This window comes from Pelodiscus sinensis, chromosome 4 (assembly GCF_049634645.1).
Source record: "Pelodiscus sinensis isolate JC-2024 chromosome 4, ASM4963464v1, whole genome shotgun sequence".
Taxonomy (NCBI): Eukaryota; Metazoa; Chordata; order Testudines; family Trionychidae; genus Pelodiscus; species Pelodiscus sinensis.
Window position 1 is genome coordinate 12,188,912 of NC_134714.1, and position 19,592 is coordinate 12,208,503.

Below are 19,592 nucleotides of genomic sequence, written 5' to 3' on the forward strand. Positions count from 1 at the left end.
AGGAGAGCCTGAAAAGCTATCTGGTGTGTTCCACCCAGCATGTCGTAATCTCCAACTGAGAGAGCTGGACTAAATTATGCAGCGCAGCTCAATGGTTTTCAGCCCCTTGAGAACAAACCAAAAGGCAGGAATCAGCAGTTGTTTAAAGGAGGGTGTTAGGAGCCTTTTTCTACACATTTATTACTTCCATCCAAGCATGGAGTGCCCTATCCACTGTCTTTCCACACGGGACGGGGGGTGGTGGGCGAAGGTTCCTGCAGCATGTCTGTGGGTGACCACTTGCAACTGATGGAGCATGGTGTGAAAAGTCAAAAGCCCTTGAAAGCATCTCTAGTTTGAACAGTCATTACCGCCTAATATCTAGTGACAAATTACTTACAGTTGTTAAGAGTCTTGCGTCTATGGCAAAGTGTCTAGTGGCCTGTTGTGGTCAGTGATAACTACTTCCTGAAAGAGCAAAATATGGTTAATATTGGATTGATTTACTCTGCGTCAGTTGTAGCAGACTACGTCAAAAGCAGCCTCAATGCATTCAGCAAAGCTACACAGTCCAAAACTTTCAACAGAGGCAATTTGCCAGTTTTGTAGAACCTGGGTTTAGAGTTTCAAAGTTCCTCTCCGAGGACCTTGGAAGTGGAAGATTGCCACAGTTAAATGGGGCAATGTTTAGTTAAAAGCAGACATTGTAACACAGATTGCATTTTGGCCCATTGAGCTTTTGGTTTAAAAAGATCACATAATAAACTTCAATTCGAATCTCATAGCTTGAAGACCAGAAAAGACCACTTTGACCATCTAGTCCTTTCTAAATCAAACTTGGACAACAATGGGATTATTGTGTGCTGCGTATTCAGTCTTTATACATGGCTGTTGTAAAAAAATGAGGAAAATAAATCTTATTTCTTCTAATGGCTTTTTTGTTTTGTTTTTCAGGACCAGGAAGAAAATAAAGGAGCCACCAGCTGGCCTGAGTTTTACATTGATCAGCTAAGTTCAATGGCTGCTGTAAGTATTTTTATAATTTCTTTCTCTGGTACATGCAGAATAAACAAGTGTTTGAAATGTAGTTATGATGTAATCAACCGTTAGGCTTCAGAATATGATTACTGTCCTCGAATCCATGCTAAATTCTGCCTCCTTTTCCACTCAGTACGTTTCCTGCCTCCGGTCTGTGTGAGTGTTAACAAAGGAGTATGTATGCACACGCATGCACATAGAGAAAGTAGCCGAATGTCCTAGCACACTGTGCAACATGCAGTTTGATTTGTGTTCCCCCTTATGTCAGGTTACTCATAGAAATGTAAGGTTGGAAGGGACCTCAAGAAGCCGGTCCTGAAGCAGGACCAAGTAAACTTAAGAGTATCTCTAAGATGTTTGTCCAACCTGTTCTTAAAAACCTCCAGAAACGGGAATTCTATTACCTTTCTTGGGAGCTTATTCCAGAGTTGGGTACCCTTAAGGTATGTCTAGACTACATCCTTTTTTTGATAAAGGGATGTAAATTAGACATATTGAATGTGAAAATGAAGCTGGATTTGAATTTCCTGCACTTCATTTGCATAATGGCGGCCGCTGCTTTTTTTCGAAATGGGGCTTTTTCGAAGAAGAAAAGCTCGGCAGTTTAGATGGGGCATTTTTGACAGAAATGCCCCCTTTCAAAAGATCCTGTACTCATTTTTTGAGGTACAGGATCTTTCAAATGGGGCATTTCTTTCGAAAATGCCCCGTCTAAACTGCCTTTTTTTTTTAAAAAAAAAAGCCCATTTCAAAATGAAGTGGCAGCCGCCATTATGCAAATGCAGCATGGGACATTTAAATCCCCATTTCATTTGCACTTTAGATGCATCTAATTTTACATCCCTTTATCAAAAAAGGGGTGTAGTTTAGACGTACCCTTATAGAGAGATGTTCCTTAGATGTAATCTATGTTTCCCTTCTTGCCAACAAAGTCCTTTCTTGTCCTGTGTTCAGTGGACATGAAGAGCAATTGGGCACCGTCCTCTTTAACAGCCCTTAACTTATTTGAAGACTTATCAGGTCTCCCCTCAGTCGTCTTTTGTCAGAGCTAATCATGTCTGCCAGAGAACAGATTTTAAAAATCTTTATCATTAATATTGTTTCCTCTGGAGACTCTCCAGTGTATCCACAACTTTTGTAGCACCCAGAATTGGATGCAGGACTTGTGCTGAAACCTACAATTGCCAAGTAGAGTGAGACATTTCGCTCCCATCTCTTACATATGACACTCCTATTAAATCACCACAAATGATTTTAGCTTTTTTCACAACTGCCTCACATTATCTCCTATTCAATCTGTGATCCGCTCTAATCTCCAGATCCTTTTCAGCAGTACTACTGCCAAGCCACTTCTTCCCATTTTGTTGTTGCTGTCATGTCAGGCTGAGCTGTGAGTCTGCTACAGTAATTCAACTGAAGATGAACAATGCTTCTGTGTAGTTTTGCTGCATTTTTCAAAGGAACCTGAGTGAATTCCAGTGAGCACTAGATGCCTGACTCCTTTATTTTCCTTTGAAAATTCCAGCCCCAGTGTCAATTCAGTATCTTTTTTTTTTTTTTTTTTTCAACAAATCTGGATCCCTGCTAACTTTGTTACTGACACCTCCTGTGTTTGGCCCTGACAGGCACTGTATTATGCTGTAGGGTGCTTGGTAGGTGAATCCTATCTACTATGGACGGAAACATTTTTCAAGGCTAAGGACTTTGCATTGTGATGCAATTAAGCATTCTATACATACACTGTAATTGCACCTCCCCAACGTGCATTCAGGCAGGAGAGTATTTCTGGATATAAAACTATTATTGCTACAGTCACTTAGCACAGCATTATGCAAGACAAAAATCCAGATGTGAACCTTGCCATGAGCACTTGCAAACTGATCACACAAGAACACTTTGAGACACCATCATGCACTTGCTTTAAATGTTGCTTCGCATTTCAAAGTCTCTTACCCTTTCTTTTTTCCCTTTCTTCCAGTATCAAAATTCTTTCTTCAAGCACATTCTGTGTCCTTTAATTGCTGCTACACCTAGGGATGTTATGAAATGAGTAATCAGCTAATCATGTCGTCAATAGAATTTCTATTGACCACACTGTTGGTCAATCATTTAACCAGCGCATCTCATTTAACCGCCTCTTCTCCCCCCCCCCCCCCCCGTCTTCCCTCTAGTCTCTGGTGGCTTGGGGGTCCCTCGGCAAGTGCCTGCCCACCATGCACATCCCGAAGCTGGGAGAGGAAGCCAACCCCGGGCGGCTGACCGGGCTCTGGAAAGGCGGCACTGGGTCAGCAGTGGGGCACTTGACCTGCCTATTGGCGCCTGCAGCCCCACAGAGCGAAGCCAAAGCCATTTTGGGGCAAGGGCTCCTCCCTGGTGGGGGCTGCGCATTGGCTGCCTGACGCGTTGGGTAGCAGCAGCCAGGCACTGCGCAGATGGGGCAGGGGACAGGCAGAGCCCAGCCGGGAATCACAGGGTCAGGGCGGGCAGACAGTGGAGGCTGGGCCACAACACAAGTGCTGCCTGTACCCGCAGAACCCTGCTCGCCTTGCTCTGCCCATTCGGATTGTGCCATGCCCAGGCCAAGCCACGTAGCGCCCGCCTGGGACAAAGCCCTGGCGACGGACAAGCTCCAGGCCTTGTCCCTGAGCCCGGTGAGTGCACAGCCTGGGCTCACTCCAGCCAAGCAACGAGCCCAGCCACGCCAGCTCAGCTGCCGGAGCCTCCTCCCTGGTGCCCACAGGGCGCGGCCGGGCTTCCCAAGCACCTAGCCTGGCCAGAGGTGCTGCCCCCGCCTGCCTAGCCCACACGGAGCCCTGAGCACCGGCAGCCCAGCCTAGAGCTCCGCACAGCGCCGCCGGCAGCATCGGCTCGTCTCGCCACAGGAGACTCCGCCACTAGGCCACCCAGTGCAGTGAGCTGGCATCTCCCTGAGCCCAGCCTGGGAACACTGAGCTCACTTGGCTGCTATGCTCTGCCTGACCGGGCTTCAGTCCTCGGCTCCTGGTCCAGCCTCAGCAGCTCTGGCCCCTTCCCCGTCTGCTGTGCGTGACCTGGCCTCCTGGGAAAGCGGTGCCAGCCTGGCGCGTAGGACGGGCAGAGAGTGGAGCTGCGCCCAGAGCAGCTGGCTCAGACCAGGCCCTTGCGGTGGGAGGTGGGCAGAATGGAAGTAGCGTAGTCGAGTACTCGACTGACGACCCAATTAACCTAGACTTATCGGGTAGTCGAGCACTCGACTACTCTCACATCCCTAGCTATACAGTGGGTAGGCCGTGCGACTAGCCAGAGGGGCAGCACTTAATTGCTCACACTGCTGAGCAAATCACTTCACCCGAAAATCAGTATGGAAGGGCAGAAGCAAAGATCTTGAAGAATTCGACGTTCAAGACGATTAGCAGTCAAAGGCCTGATTGGGCACCCTTGGAAATCCTGCCTGTCTTAGCTTTGTAGCTCTTGCCACGTGACAGGGAAAGCTCTAGTTAACTTGGCATTCTGATCTCCTGCTGTTGGTTCATGCTCAAAAACTTTGGGTTTTTTTGAACTGACACTCTCTGGCGTGAGCTCAGAGGCAATATATTTTCTTCTGGTCAGTGGCTGTTCAATTATGGGAGTGTTTATAAGATCAGTCTCTGCTCCACTAACTCAGAATGAATGAACTCTCCTCCCGTTTGGTATGTAGCCATGGGACAGGCTGAGGACTGCAGCAATACCATGGGTAGCCAGTGGCTTGGGGGGCAACCAGCTAGCTCAGGGTGTGGGAGCTGGAGAGGTAGGGAAACAGGTGGGCTGGAGGAGATGCACAGAAACTTGGGGTGTAGTTGGAGGGAAGGTCTTTGTGCAGAAGCTGGGAGTAGCCAAGTGTGGCGCCGAGTTTTTGTGATCAAAGCTTGTCAGTGCTTCGGGAGCTTGGCAGTGCCTTTGATCTCCTGGCAGGGTGGACACATCATGAAAGGGCCATGCCGGAAGAAAGGAGTGAAAGTAGCTTTTTGCTTTTATTGGCATCTCAAAGCCCTGAATTTGTCTTTCCCTCTTTGGCTTCACCTCTGCTCTGTTGTCCCAGCCATGAGGCAAGCCTCCCAGGCAGCTTTCCCGAAGGGCAGCTAGCTACCCTATGGTACTGTCGGCAGAGACGCGTGGCAGAGACCGTTATGATTGGTGGGGGCCTGATCCTGCCGCCTGTGCTCACCTCGAATGCCCCAGTCCCGGGCGACTAGCACCGCTGATTTCCCAGGGGCCGCTCAGAGAAACGTTCACCTCCGGGAAGGGTGGCAGAGCTGGGTCTGTCAGGATTGCAACGGAAGAAGTGTCTGTTCAAGCAACAGGCTATTCGGATGGTCCAAGTGGCGCAGTGCCATGTATGTATGCCACTTGTGCCGACTATTGGTTTCTAGTCACTGTAACATGCCCTGCTTTCTGGGCAGCCAGCGTCTGACCTAGTGACTCCAGCAGGAGCAAATGCCCAACACCGGCAGCTGCTGTTAGTCCAGCCTGTAAAATTACCCAGTGGCTCAGGGAGCTGTTCACACCCATCTCCACTCAGGCTGTGTAGGAGAGCTCGGCGAGGAGCGTATCGAATACACCCTCTAGGGCTGTCTGAGCCTTCTGTGGCACCTGCACAGTCACAGGATCATTGTGTGTGGATCTTCCTCTAAAGCAACCACCTGCCATGCTGTAGTCCTCTTGGGCGCACCTGCCCTTCTGTACAGGGACAGTGGAGGGGCTGATCTTATACCAGTTCCCTCAGCGTCTAGATTAATGTCCTCCTAAATGCTTAAAGAATTGCTCTGCTACTAATCCTGCCCAGGCAGCATGGTGCACATCCATCTCTCTGTGGAATGGAGCTTGTCGGTCAGGGTGTTCTGTTACAAGATACCGGGATTGTGTTGTATTGTGTATTTATTTCGGCCCCTTGGAAAGCTGCTGACTCCCAAGGGCCAACCTGCTGATTGGTCCCTAAACTTTCATTAAGTTTCTTCTAGCCCTCACAGAGCTAACGTCCCAAGTGGGAATCAGCACCGTGAGGTCTGTATGAGCGTGCAGACTGGCAGCCGGAAACAATAGATCTCAGCTGCACAAACTGCTCCCTTTGTGTGTTGATCCCAATGGTAACCCAAAAGACAGCATGCACTACTTCACTGCTGGACAGTCATCTCACATGTTCATAAAGATAAGGGCTGGAAGAGACCTCAGGAGGTCATCTAGCCAAACCCCTCTTGAGAGCAGGACCTATCCCAGCCAGGGTTTTGTCAAGATGGGCCTTAAAAACCTCTAGGGATGGAGATTCCACCCCCTCCCAGGTAACCCATTCCTGTACTTCACCACCCTCCTAGTGAAATAGTTTTTTCATAATGTCCAACTTAGACCTCCCGCACTGAAACTTGAGACTATTGCTCCTTGTTCCGCCATCTACTGAGAACCCTCTTTGGAACCCCCAGGAAGTTGAAGGCTGCTATCAAAGCCCCCCTCATTCTTTTCTTCTGTAGACTGAATAAGCACATATCGTACAGCCTCCCCTTAGAGGTCATGTGCTCCAGCCCCTAATCATTTTGATTGTCCTCCTCTGGACTCTCTACAATTTGTCCACAACCTTTCTGTAGTAGGGAGCCCAAAACTGGACAGGATACTTCAGATATGTCCTCTCTAATGCCAAAGAGAGGGAAATAATCACTTCCCTAGATCTTCTGGCAATGCTTCTATTAATGCAGCCCGAGATGCTGTTAGCCTTCTTGGGAATAAGGGCACACGGACTCATATCCAGCTTCTCATCCGCTGTAATCCCCAGGGCTTTTTCTGCAGAACTGCCACTTAGCCAGTCGGTCCCCAGCCTGTAGCAATGCAGTGAGTCTTATGTTCCAAGTGCAGGACTCGGCACTTGTCCTTGTTGAACCTCATCAGCAGGGCTCGACAAATTATAGAAAACCCTACTTGCCAGACCAAAAAAGGTCTCGCCACCCCCACTGCGCAGGACGGCATGTTTGCTTCTGTGACGGGGCGGGTCTGCTCCGCAATGGTGAGGACGACTTGCCCCCCACTTCAACGGCGCCGACCCCGGTGCTGCACGGGGAGCACGGCGTTCTGACAGTGGTCTGCGCTGCTTGCTCCCGTGTGGCTGCCCAGCTGAGCGACGTGCCGGGGGACCGAGTCCTGGGACAGGAGCCAGAAGCAGGAGCGGGGCTGCATGTGGGCTTAGGGTGGGGCCAGATTGTGCGTGCATCCCTGACACCCGGGGGAGAGGCGCGGGCGCAAGACAGCGCCACATTTGAAAGGAGAGCAGAAGAGAGGAGGGAGGAGACGGAGGAGAGTAACGGAGGGAGAGGGGAGAACAGAGAAGTGAGCTAGAAGACGGTGGAGGAGTGAAGGGTGAGAGCGGAGGGGGATGGGAGTCGGAGGAGGTCAGAGAAGGCAGGAGGGAGACGGGGAGTGGAGCAGAGAGCAGAGCGTGGGGGCAGAGGATGTGAAAGGGGAAGCGGAAATAGGAAGTAGCCCAGAGCGGAGACACTAAGGAGCCCTGTCCTGGGCTGCTTCCTACCTCCGCTTCTCCTTTCACGTCCTCTGCCCTTGTGCTCTGCTGTCTGCTCCACTCCCCGTCTCCCTCCTGCCTTCTGACCTCCTCCGTTCTCACCCTTCAGTCCTCCACCCACTGTCGTCTTCTAGCTCACTCATCTGTTCTCCCCTCTTCCCTCTGCCTTCCTCTGCTACTCTCCTTTTGAATGTGGTGCTCCCTTGCACCGGCACCTCTCCCCCTGACGTCAGGGACGCACGCACTCTCTGGCCCCGTCCTACGCCCGCGTGTGGCCCCGCATGAGGCCCCTCTCCCACTTCTGGCTCCTGTCCCAGGACTTGGCCACCCCTGCACGCTGCTCAGCTGGGTGGCTGCACGGGATCAAGCGGCGCAGACCACTGTCAGAATGCCGCACTGCCTGTGCAGCACGGGGGTCGGCGCTGTTGAAGTGCGGGGCGGATTGCCCTCGCTGCTGCAGGGCGGCTCCACCTCGTCACAGTTCGCCAGCTGCCAAAATCTACTCGTCGTGGATAAATGGATTTGTCAAGCCCTGCTCATCAGATTTCTTTTGCCCCAGTCCTCCCAATTTGTTTAGTTCACTCTAGACCCTCTCCCTACCTTTTACTATATCTACCTCTTCTCCCACCCCTCCTCCTCCAGTTTAATGTCATCCATGAACTTGCTGTCATCCATGAAGGTGCCATTCATCCTCTCGTCCGGATCATTCATGAAGATGCTGAACAAAACCAGTCCCAGGACTGGCCCTTGGAGCACTCTGCTTGATGCCAGCTGTCATCTAGGGACGAGCCATTGGTCGCTATCGATTGAGCCCGATGCTCTAGCCAGCTTTCTATCCACCTCACCATCCATTCATCTGCCATACTTGTTCAAGTTGCTGGCAAAAGTACTGTGGGCGACCATATCGAAAGCTTTGCTAAAGTATATCTTATTCACTGCTTTCCCCATATCCACGGAGCCAGTTACCTCTTCATATTGATTGCTCCTGGTCACCTTCTCTCCTCCAAGCGTTTCAAAATGGATTCCTTGAGGACCTGCTCCATGATTTTTTTCTAGGGACTGAGGTGAGGCTGACTGGTCTGTAGTTCCCTGGATTCTCCTCCTTCCCTTTTTTACAGAACACTTAGAGCACTACATTTGTCTGTTTGTAATCGTCCAGGACTTCCCCGATGGACATGAACTTTCAAAGATAACAGCCAGTGGCTCTCCAATCTCCTCATCCAACTCCTGCAGCACCTTTGGATGCATTAGATCTGACCCCACGGATTTCTTGTTCTTTTACTACTTCCCCTTATTGTGCTGCCCAGTGCAGCAGTCTGGGAGCTGACCTTGTCTGTGAAGAGGAGACCAAAAAAGCATCGAGTACTTGAGCTTTTCCCGCATCCCCTGTTACTAGGATGCCTTCCCCATTCAGGAAGGGTCCCCCACTTTCCCTGACCTGTTTCTTGTTGCTAGACACCCTTCTTGTTATCCTTCGCATCCTTGGCTAGCTGCAACTCCAGTTGCACGTTGGCCATTCTGGTTATACCCCGCCTGTTCGAGCCATACTCTGATGTTGAACCATTGCTGTCAGAGGCACTGGAGCAGCTGCTGCTGTCAAGCCTGGCTGGAGTGGAGAGATGAGGTCAAGTTACCTATGCACGTGTTCACCCAGATCTACTGGTGAAAGTCTACACTGATCCCCACACATTCCTAGCTGTCTAGAACTCCAGCTGTGTCTAGGGTTGCCAGGTGTCCGGTATTGACCCGGACAGTCCGGTATTTTTGCCTTCTGTCCGGTAAATTCAGAAAATACCGGACACCTAAAATGTCCGGTATGTTCTGGTTTTTACTGGACAGGAGGTAAAAATTCCAGACACCTGGCAATCGTACATCACACTCAGCAACTGGGCCCAACCCCCAGGCTCCCTCCCCTCCCCCGCCCCAGGTTCCCAACACACCCCTCCGCCTCCCAACCCTCTGCTTACTTGGTTCTGCAGGGAAGCTGCGTTCTGGCTTGATCAAGAAAACAAAATGGCTGCCAGCAAAAAAGCCTAAAGACCAAGGGGAAGCAATGCCTTCCCTGGGTCTTAGTGCTCAACCGTTTCCGTGTTCCTATCCCTATTCTGACCCTGCACGCATTCTGAAAGGGGCCATGCAGTTTTATTTTTTAATTTTTTTTCTTAACTCAGTCTTTTTTTTCTCAACAACTTTGGTCTCCCTCCCTTCCCCCCGCCCCCACCAGAATTTTTTCCCTGGTGTTTTTTTTGGGGGAGGAGAGGGTGGGGGGGGGGCATGTTTGTTTTTTTTGGTTAAACCATCTGGCAACCCTAGCTGTGTCCTGCCCTGTTAGCTCACGCTATGGCTTCGCCTGGCACTTCCACAGAACGGCCAGGCAGGCTCCGTTCCCACCCCATGGCCTGGTGAAACAGGACAATGCGCTGGCTGTATTAATCTTCCCGAAAGTCTATGTGAACCTGCTGCACAGTTCACGGGTTCTTGATTGTTTCTGTGTCTACTGACTAATGTACAAACTCCCTGCTGTATCAGCATTTCCTCCCTTCCGGCCTCATGAGTGTCCTCAGAAATGTTGGGAAATCAAGTCTTTGTCGTTGCTCCGTGTTGGCCCTATTCAACTTCTGATGTTGTAATAATGGGAGTTTTCCCATTGCCTCGCGTGAGGGCAGGGTGAAGGCTGTGTGCTCCAACCTAGATCGGAGAGAGGCAGGCCCCTCTCAGGCAGAACTTCCTTGATGTGCTCGCTTTAAAGCCACCACATGGTGGTGTCTGTGGTGTCCCTCTGGGTCTGAGAGCGCCTTTGGGCCCTGTTTTGGTGACAGCCTGGCTGAACAGTGGGCAACTTGGTTGCTCTTTGAGAGTTAGCCAGGGCTGGTGCTCCTCAATATGTGGAATTTTCCCCCTTTCCCGGAGTAAATGAGAATTCTCAACAAGCCACAGTCTCCCCTGGATGAAAATCCCTTTCTCTCCCTGCTGAAACGGGCAAATGCCTGGATTTGTTCCTGAGTTGCTGCCAGTCGGACACGCCTCAGTCGCTTTGCCTGTGTATTTGATTTTTTTTTCCCCACAGCTCAATAAGCCTCGTGTGGATAAACCATGGATTGGTGTTCCTCAGATATGGGCACTGGGCTATGGGGTCAGAAATGCCTCAGTAGTCTTTGGCCTGGGGTCGATCATAGAATCAATCCTAGAACTGGAAGGGACCTCCAGAGGTCATGGAATCCAGTCCCCCTGCCCTAATGGCAGGACCCAGTACCGTTCTAGACCAGCCATGGCCAACCCGCATGTGGCTCTTGCCCCCCAGAAGCGTGGCTCGCGAAACCACTCCTGCGCGCCCCCCCAAAGGCCCCCGCTGGCTCCCCCCAGCTTCTAGCTTCCCTGTGCTTTCTAGGTCAGAGCTGTGGGGTTTTAAAAATGGCACCTAAGGTGGCGGCTGTCTTAAAGGGGCAGACTCCTTTTTTAAAAACATTTTTTACAATTTTTGTGTTTGTTTTTGCTCGACAGTTTTGTTCTGGGGGTGCTTTTTTTCCCTTTGCGATTCTATTGCGGCTCTTCACATTTTTTCTGGTACTGTTTTGGCGCGCACTGTTAAACGGGCTGGCCACCCCAGTCTAGACCCATCCCTGATGTCTGTCTAACCTGCTCTTATACCTCCACTGATGGAGATTCCACAACCTCCTTAGGTAACCTCCTTGTTTAGCCATCCTGACAGCAAATTCTTCCTAATGTCCAACCTAAACTTCCCTTGCTGCAATTTCAAACACCTCAGCTGTGTTGGAGGAGATCAAATGGACCCCACTGAATTTCAGTTGAATTTTACAGTGGATTGCTCTCATGGAGCGGTGACATCATCCATTAGACATTTCTGCAGGGCAGCTTCCTCCTCTGTAGCGTTGTGGTGACAGCTGTCCGATTGCATCACCAAGCAGCAGGGAGCTTGAGCAGAAGCAATAACAATTAAAAAATGCAACCGCCTGGGTTATATTTTTTTTGTTGGTCACCTTTGCTTGGCATCTCCTTGATCTCCATTTCCCTCTGTTTGGAAACACAATCCAGGGGTCCAACGATGGGGACAAGCCAGTGAGTCATGGTGTGGACCAGGGATCGGCAACTTATGGCACATGGCATGCAAGCCGATTTTCACTGGCACGCGAGCCTCCCCGACAGATCTATGCTGACCGTATGTCCCGGAAAGCCAAAAAAGTGACCAAGAAATGGCTCCATGCACTGCTATTGCTCCTTACATAGTATGGCAACCCCCCCCCCCTTCCCTCCCAGAGTGTGTAGGCGGCTCCATTGGAGCTTTGCCGCCAGGCAGACAGGCTGGCTTCTGGTGGCATGCATTTTCTGGACACTCTGCCATCCACTGCCCCACCATTGAGTGCCGCATAGCTCCCTCCCTCCCCCTGCGGGACTGCCTCCGTAAATTGCCAAGTTCGGAATGAAGTTCCTCCTGGCTAGCAGATAGAGGGGGAATCTGAGCTCTTTGGAGCCAAGGGCTGTCTTATTGCTCAGTGCCTGTAGAACACCTGGCACAATAGACTTCTGGTCCCTCCAGATAGAATGAACAGAACAGGTAAGTGCTCTGTCCCCCATCGCCCATTCCTAGCTTCTGTCAAACAGGCTAAGGATGCTATCCCTGCCCATCCTGGCTAATAGCCATGGCTTAACCTATGCTTTATGTACTTATCTGGTTTCTTTTTGAGCCTTTTTATAGTCTTGGTCTTCACAATATCCTCTGGCAAGGAGTTCCACAGGTTGACTGTGTTATGTGAAGTACTTCTTTTGTGGTTTTTAAACTTGCTACCCATTAATTTCATTTGGTGCCCCCCCCCCCTTAGTTACTGAATTATGGGAAGGCCAATTCCTCAGTAGCTCTTCTTTATTCACTTTCTCCACTCAAGTCATGATTTTATAGATCCTTATCATAGAATACTAGGACTGGAAGGGACCTCGAGAGGTTGAGTCCAGTCACCTGTCCTCATGGCAGGACCAAATACTCTAGACCAGTGGTCCCCAACGTGGTACCCGCCGGGGCATTCGTGGGCACCCGCCAACAACCTGGGCCGGCCCCGCCCCTGGCGCACAGGAGGCGCCGGCCCCAGGCGCGCGACACGCACCGGCGCTGGGTGCGCGGTGCTCGGGCGGCCCCAGCCCCAGGGCACATGCGGGCACTTGGGCGCGCGGTGCTCGAGTGGCGCCGGTGCCAGCCCCAGGCGTGTGGCTTGGGTGGCAGCACCGGCCCTGGGCCCCCGGCACAAGGTGCTTGGGCGGCCCCGGCACAAGGCGCTTGGGCGGCCCCAGCCACGGCCCTAGGGCACACGCTGGCGCCGGGGGCAAGGGCATCCCAGTCCCCTGGCGTGCCCCCAGACGCGTGGCCCCGCCCCCGGGTGCCTGGCACGTGAGTGGCCCCATCTCCCGGGCGCCCGGTGCGTGAGTGGCCCCACCTCCCGGGCACCCGGGAGCCTCTAAATGTTGGGGACCACTGCTCTAGACCATGTCATATCCTCCCTTTAGTCATCTCTTTTTGCAAGCTGAAGAATTCCAGTCTTATTAACCTCTCCTGATTTGGCCTCCAAACCCCTAATCGTTTCTGTTGCCCTTTCCTAAACATTTTCCAATGCCAAGATATCTTTTTCGAGATGAGGAGATCACATCTGTGCACAGCATTCAAGATGTGGGAGTACCGTGGATTTATATAGAAGCAATAAGATATTCTCTGCCTTATTCTCTATTCCTTTCTTAAGAATTCTTAGTATAAACAAATATTTCCTCCTGGAATATTCCTGCACACGCAGTTTGAAGATTGTTAGCTCTGTCTCTTCAATGACCTCTGTGATAGAAGTTGTAGAATAAAACAAAGGTCAATTCTGCTATTGTTGTGCCCCTTACTGTAATTATGTATTTACTCTGCTGACAGAGAGCTGAACCCTGTTGTTTAAATCTGCCTTTCTCCATTTGCAGAGAAAATCGCTGATAGCTTTGGAAAAAGAAGATGAGGAGGAGAGAAATAAAACAATTGAGAGTTTGAAGACAGCACTAAGGACAAAACCAATGAGGTTATTTTCTTTTTTCATGCTTTATTGCCAGGTTTTCCAACATGGGAATCTTAAAATAGAAATATTTGTTTATATTATTGGTAGATGAGACGCATAGTCAGTGCTGAACATGAGGCTTTTAGCTGTGAACCGCTGAACTGCAGTCTCAGCTTAAACACTGATTTACAGGGCCACCAGCCCCTCGGCTTCCTCAACTGTAAATTGGGGCATTTAATAGGAGATTCTGTTCTGCTGAAATTTAGTGTCACTCCACTTTGGAATAGAACCCTGAAAATGGAAATTTCCCTTGAAAGTTTTGAGGAAAAACATTGTTTTGGGTCAATCAAAACCTTCTGTTTTGGTTTTGAGTCATTTTGTATTTTGCTAAAATAGATAAACAGAAACCCTGAAAGTTATTTTTGGGGCAAAGAATTGAAATGCTTCATGTTGGGGTTTTTCCCCCCCCCTTTCTAAACAAAATTTTGCTGAAATCAGCCTGCCAGCCCTTTAGATTTCACGGAATCAGTATTTTATGGCAGAAAACTTTTTGTGTTGGGACATTTTAAACCGACTTCCATATCTTCTTCCTGGGGTGTCCTTCTAAATATGAAAAGCGCTTCAAACGTGGCTCCCTAAAGTATCCACTTCACAGTTCAAAAAATAGGCCGTGAAACAAACAGTGTGCGGGATGTATCACCAAGGGAAGTGGGGTGGAACTAAGGCATCCAACTCCCACTGAAATCCTGGGGGATTTAGGTACTTTTGAAAATCCTAGTCTCAGATTTTGGGCAAAATGCTTCCGTGGTTTCCCAAGTGATTTTTAGGGGTCTCCCCAGTCAATGTGATGCACCCTTGGGGATGCACTCGCTCCCACTGAAATGAGAGCTGAAGCCGGTGGCAAAAGCAGCTGGAGAGTGAGGTGACCTGGGAGTATCCAATTGCCTCTTCCGGAGGACTGCTGGCGGTGTGAGGCAAGCCAGGGTGTAAATCTGCAGTACACTAGCTTGCCATGCGTGACCACGTGCTTTGCTCTGCTCTGCACCACTCCTGCTTCAAAGTGCATCTGGGCACTTTGAGTGCCCTGTAGCAGAGTCCAAAGAGCCAACGTGGGCGCAGCAAGCTAGCGTGTGGTGTTGATTCCTCCCCAGCTGCCCTGCACTCACCTGCCATCTAGATAAGCCCTGAGATTGTGATTAACCCTTTTGCTGCTGTGTCCCTACCACTGTCTGGTACCGTACGCTGGGATTGACAACATTCTCCCACTCGGCAGGTGCCTTCTGCCAGGAGAGAACACACCTGCACACCCAGCATCAGCTGAATGTATTAACAAATGTTCTCAGGCAGCATGGATCATAATGCAACCTCCGTAATCTACTGAATCTATGCAGGGACCTGTTGCATCTCACTTTTTTAGGCTATATTTGGAAGCGCCCTGAGTTGTCATAAATCTAATGGCGATTCTAAAGGGCCCAGGGCTCCTGGCAGCAGCGGGACCCAGAGCTCTGGGCCCTTTGTCACTGTTGAAGCACCATGTGGTACAATCCGGGCGACTAGAAGGGCTTGTGGGGGCTGGCATGGTGCGCTCCGGGTGGCATTGAGGGCTGGCTGCCCTGGCCCGGCCCAGCCCCTCCTTTCCAAGGCTCCACCCCTTCCAGGAGCATGGAGGTGTCCCCCTCTCCTCCACCTTGCCCAGGGGCCTGGCATGACTCTCAGCTCCCATGGGAGGCCAGATGTTACAGCAGTGTAGCACCACTGCAAACATGGGCGGTGGGTGAACCCAGGGCTGGGGACACCAAGCCCCTAGCCCTGACCCTGCTGCTTGAGGTCCCATATGTCATATAAGCCCGCCCTCCCACCGTAGAGGCAGGCCCCAGCCTCCCCCAATGGTTGGCATGTGGCCCCAGCCTCGGAGCACAGGGAGGGCAGGCAGCCCCAACCTTGGCGCAGCTGAAGCCCAGGCAGCCCTGGGAGACTGGAGGGTAGATGGGCTGGGGGCAAAGTGTGGGTGGGGCCATGTTGGCAATTTAGGAAGGCATTGCCTGCCCCTGTCTGATACCTGCCACCCATGACTGCAAACCACCCCAGTACAGAGATACTATCTCGCAGGAGGGTGGCTTAAACCAGTGTGGCTAACTGGATACCATCCCTCCGTACGCATTTCCTGGCACACGACAAGCCAATTCCCAAATAGTTTCCAGTTGTTTGTGCTCCAGAAACTGGTACTATTTCAATGTATAGATCAATTCTTTCTATTGGGTAGACTTTTTATGTCCCTCTAGCCTGTATTTCTAAAAAGCTTCGATCAGTCCTGCTTTTTAAAGTCTGTTCCAGAAAAATACTTACAATTCTCCTGTAATTTTGAAAAATGCATGTCCGTCTAGTGCATGACGCCAGGTTTTAACGTGCTCCTCTTTGTGGCAGGTTTGTAACCAGATTTATCGATCTGGACGGCTTGACCTGTATTCTGAACTTTTTGAAAACCATGGACTACGAGACCTCTGAGTCTCGGATACATACCTCTCTCATTGGGTGTATAAAAGCACTAATGAACAACTCTCAAGGACGGGCTCATGTCCTGGCCCATCCGGAGAGTATTAACGTCATTGCTCAGAGTCTGAGCACCGAGAACATAAAGACAAAGGTGGCAGTGCTGGAAATCCTGGGCGCTGTGTGCCTGGTTCCTGGAGGTCACAAAAAGGTATTGGAGGCCATGCTGCATTACCAGAAATACGCCAGCGAAAGGACTCGCTTTCAGGTACGTGGTCTTTGTTTCCTTCTCATGCTTCGAGAACTCCTACACTCACGTTACCCAGCATTCCAAACAGGAAGAGTCTTTGCCCTGCTCTGCCCCCTGTATGCTACTTGATTGGAAACCAGATGCAAGCCACAATCAACTTAGAGGCTGCACCTCCTTCTTAAGGGTCACAGAGCGAGTGGGTGAGGCCAGGGCCCAGTGCCCTCTGCCAGTCTTCAGCCAGGGATAGCCCTTTGGGGACCATTGCCAGATAGAGCAGCCCTAAGCTGCTCTAGCATGAGTCGGAGCTGAGAAGAAAACCAGGGAATTGCAGCTGGAGCTCTCCCCAGCATCCCCTTGTCTTGCCTGGCAGAGGCTGGGTGTAGCTGTGGAGCCTGAAAATCCCCGCTGTCCTGCAAGCTAAATTCCACTGAATATCAGAGTTACTGGTTTATAAGGAAACAAACTAGCTTGCTTTTGCAGAGCAACCGGAGTCTTAAAGCTCCCGGCCTGTAACACCCCTGGAAGATAGGTAGCAATTTGACAGTACGTCGTAGTGTGTGACGAGGCAGGGACTGTTAAGTGGCACTAGACAGCTGTGGAAGCGTCTAGCCATTTGAGCCCTATACATGGGTTACCGCTGTCAGAAGTGCATGAGGCTCATGAGATTTCTGGGAGCCCGCAAATGAGTCATTTAGATCTCCGTGGCTTGTGGTTTCTGAGATGCATTTGGTCACGCTGTGGCATACCTGTGATCTGTTTGGCAGATGCTGATTAATGATTTGGACAAAAGCACAGGAAGATACCGAGATGAAGTGAACCTAAAGACAGCCATCATGTCCTTCATTAACGCGGTCCTGAGCCAGGGCGCGGGCGTGGTAAGTTGTGTGCCGCTCTTTAGAGAGGCTCTTTGAACTAGCGTTTTTGTGAGGCCACTCCTTGCAATGCTCACCCTTTGCCTTTTCTTTTCAGGAAAGTCTGGATTTCAGACTCCACCTTAGATACGAATTTCTAATGCTAGGAATTCAGCCCGTCATTGACAAACTGAGAGAGCATGAAAATTCAACGTTAGACAGGTGAGGAAAACCATTCGATAACTTGCAACTCATCTGCTGCATTTATCCTAGTCTTGTGCATCTGCTTCCTGTTTTTAAGGATTCCCCCACGATGCTCAGGGTGACGGTCCCGTGGCTTTAGAATCTTTGGCTCAAGCCATCTCAGAGCCAAATCCATGTAGTATGCATAACGTTTGGCAAAAGTCGGCCACACCCACCTTGAAGCTAATGGGGCTTTATTCAACACCTGGATTGTTATGTCCGTTGAAAACTTACACTTATCAGACATCTAGGGGAAAATTCACCCTTGTGCAGAGGGCAGGCACAAGGGTCTATCTCCACCCTATTCTTAATCCCACTTAATTTTACATTTTAAGTGGTATCCTAGACCTCGTGAGTTTCACCCCCCTAGTTTGTCAGTGTCATTTTTCTTCTTCCAAAGGGAAGAGAGAGAGAACATTACTCCCATGGTTCACCTTAGCCAGATTTTGATCTGGTTTTCTTAAGCATATTAAAGTGTTTAGCTGCCAGGCCTTACTTTGATAACCCTGACATTTTTGCGATTACTGTTTTAACAGTCCTATGGATTTGTAGATATTGCTGGTATTCTCTAGAAAATCATTGCCAGATATTGATTTTGAAACTTTCAAATCCGTTGATTATTCTTGTCTCCCATGTAAGTGCTGGTTTAAATGTCTGCTTTCCAAATGTGTCTGTTTTTCTTCCCCTCCAGGCATTTAGACTTTTTTGAAATGCTTAGAAATGAAGATGAACTGGAATTTGCCAAACGATTTGAACTCGTATGTATGCTGCCTGTTGCTGCAGATATTGATGTTAGCTTGAAATCAGCATATGGTGGTTTTGGTTAAAACTGGGAGAGGGGGAGCCTGAATTCTGCACTGATACTGGGCAAGACACTTGTCCCTTTTTTGCTTCTATATCCTCTCTGTAAAATGGGGATAATGCTTGCATCAGAGAGGTTTGCAGCCTATATTGGCTGATGTTTGGAAAGTACTCTTGAATGGAAGAGGGCGGCTTAGCAGGGGGGGCAGTGGGTGGAGATTAAGAAGACCCTAGCTCAGCTACAAACTCCTGGTACAACCCTTAGCAAGTCAGTTAATCTGCCCTGTGCCCTGGTTTCTTCTCCCATAATACAAATTGGAATGATACTGTTTTCTTACCTAGCAGGAAGTGTTTTGAGGATGTTTGAGGCACTGAAATACTGAGATCGACCCATATAAGTAGACAGATCATAGGGCTGCTTGTACTCTGAAAGTTCCTTCTCTTTGCTTATTCATGTATTTTCTAGATGTAGTCCTTGTAGTCTTCCTCAGTGGTCTTGCACTGAATGGCTTGGATCAAGTTCTCTTTGCCTCGTTGGTCTGCCATTGGGAGGGTTGTAAAAATGCAAAGTAGCATCATTGATTCGGTGGGTTTGGTTTTTTTACCTTCAAGTTCAATTTGTGCCGCAGGTTCACATAGACACGAAGAGTGCCACTCAGATGTTTGAGCTGACGAGGAAAAGGCTGACTCACACAGAAGCGTATCCGCACTTTATGTCTATTCTTCATCACTGTCTCCAAATGCCGTGTGAGTAGATAAACCCTTTGGTAGCCCTTCAAGAGGGCGCACACAATTGATGTTGCATGCAGCTTTGTGTTTCTGATTTCTCCTGGAACTGAAATAGAGCAGTTACTGTGCACAATGTATAGTGCAATGTGGACACCTTTAATTTTTTTAATCTTCGGTAGCAAACTAAAGCTAGCATGGGGAGAGGTGGAGTGCTATAGTTGGCAAATCGCTCGATTAGGAATTGGGAGGCATGACCACTAGTCCTCACTCTACTACTGACCTACTGTGTGGCCTTGGTCAAGTCCCTTTCCCTGTCTGTCATCTTTACACTTTTGGTGACACATTGGTTAGTCAAGCTACAGGCCACAGCAGAAGGCAGTCCGTGCCCACACTCGGTGGTGCCTAGCTTGTTGCGGCCAAGGAGGGCTCTGGTTGGGGGGTTCCAGAAGCAGGGAGTTGCCAGACCTTTTCCCTGCTGCCAGAGTTGTTCACTGCAGCTGGGAAAGGCTTTGGCAGCTTTCCCTCGCCAGAGCCTTCTCTCCTCTCTGCCACCCGAGTCCTTCCCAGCAGGCTGTGGCAGGGAAGAGCCCCAGCAGCGGGAAACCAGGCTAACTACAGTAGAGTATAGCAGAGTAGTCATGGGAGACGGTGCTTGGCCATGT

At 50.0% G+C, this 19,592-nt stretch overlaps 1 protein-coding gene across 3 annotated transcripts in view; it reads left to right on the plus strand.

Moving 5' to 3' along the window:
• Nucleotides 1-19,592, plus strand: part of DAAM1 (dishevelled associated activator of morphogenesis 1) — a 196,751-nt gene that overhangs the window by 127,172 nt on the left and 49,987 nt on the right. For all 3 annotated transcript variants that reach the window (XM_075926322.1, XM_075926324.1, XM_075926323.1), the window contains exons 4-10: nucleotides 934-1,005; nucleotides 13,496-13,590; nucleotides 15,991-16,324; nucleotides 17,071-17,181; nucleotides 17,276-17,379; nucleotides 18,092-18,158; nucleotides 18,831-18,948. In XM_075926322.1, the coding sequence (XP_075782437.1) occupies nucleotides 934-1,005; nucleotides 13,496-13,590; nucleotides 15,991-16,324; nucleotides 17,071-17,181; nucleotides 17,276-17,379; nucleotides 18,092-18,158; nucleotides 18,831-18,948 (901 nt within the window). The remainder of the gene's footprint in view (nucleotides 1-933; nucleotides 1,006-13,495; nucleotides 13,591-15,990; nucleotides 16,325-17,070; nucleotides 17,182-17,275; nucleotides 17,380-18,091; nucleotides 18,159-18,830; nucleotides 18,949-19,592) is intronic.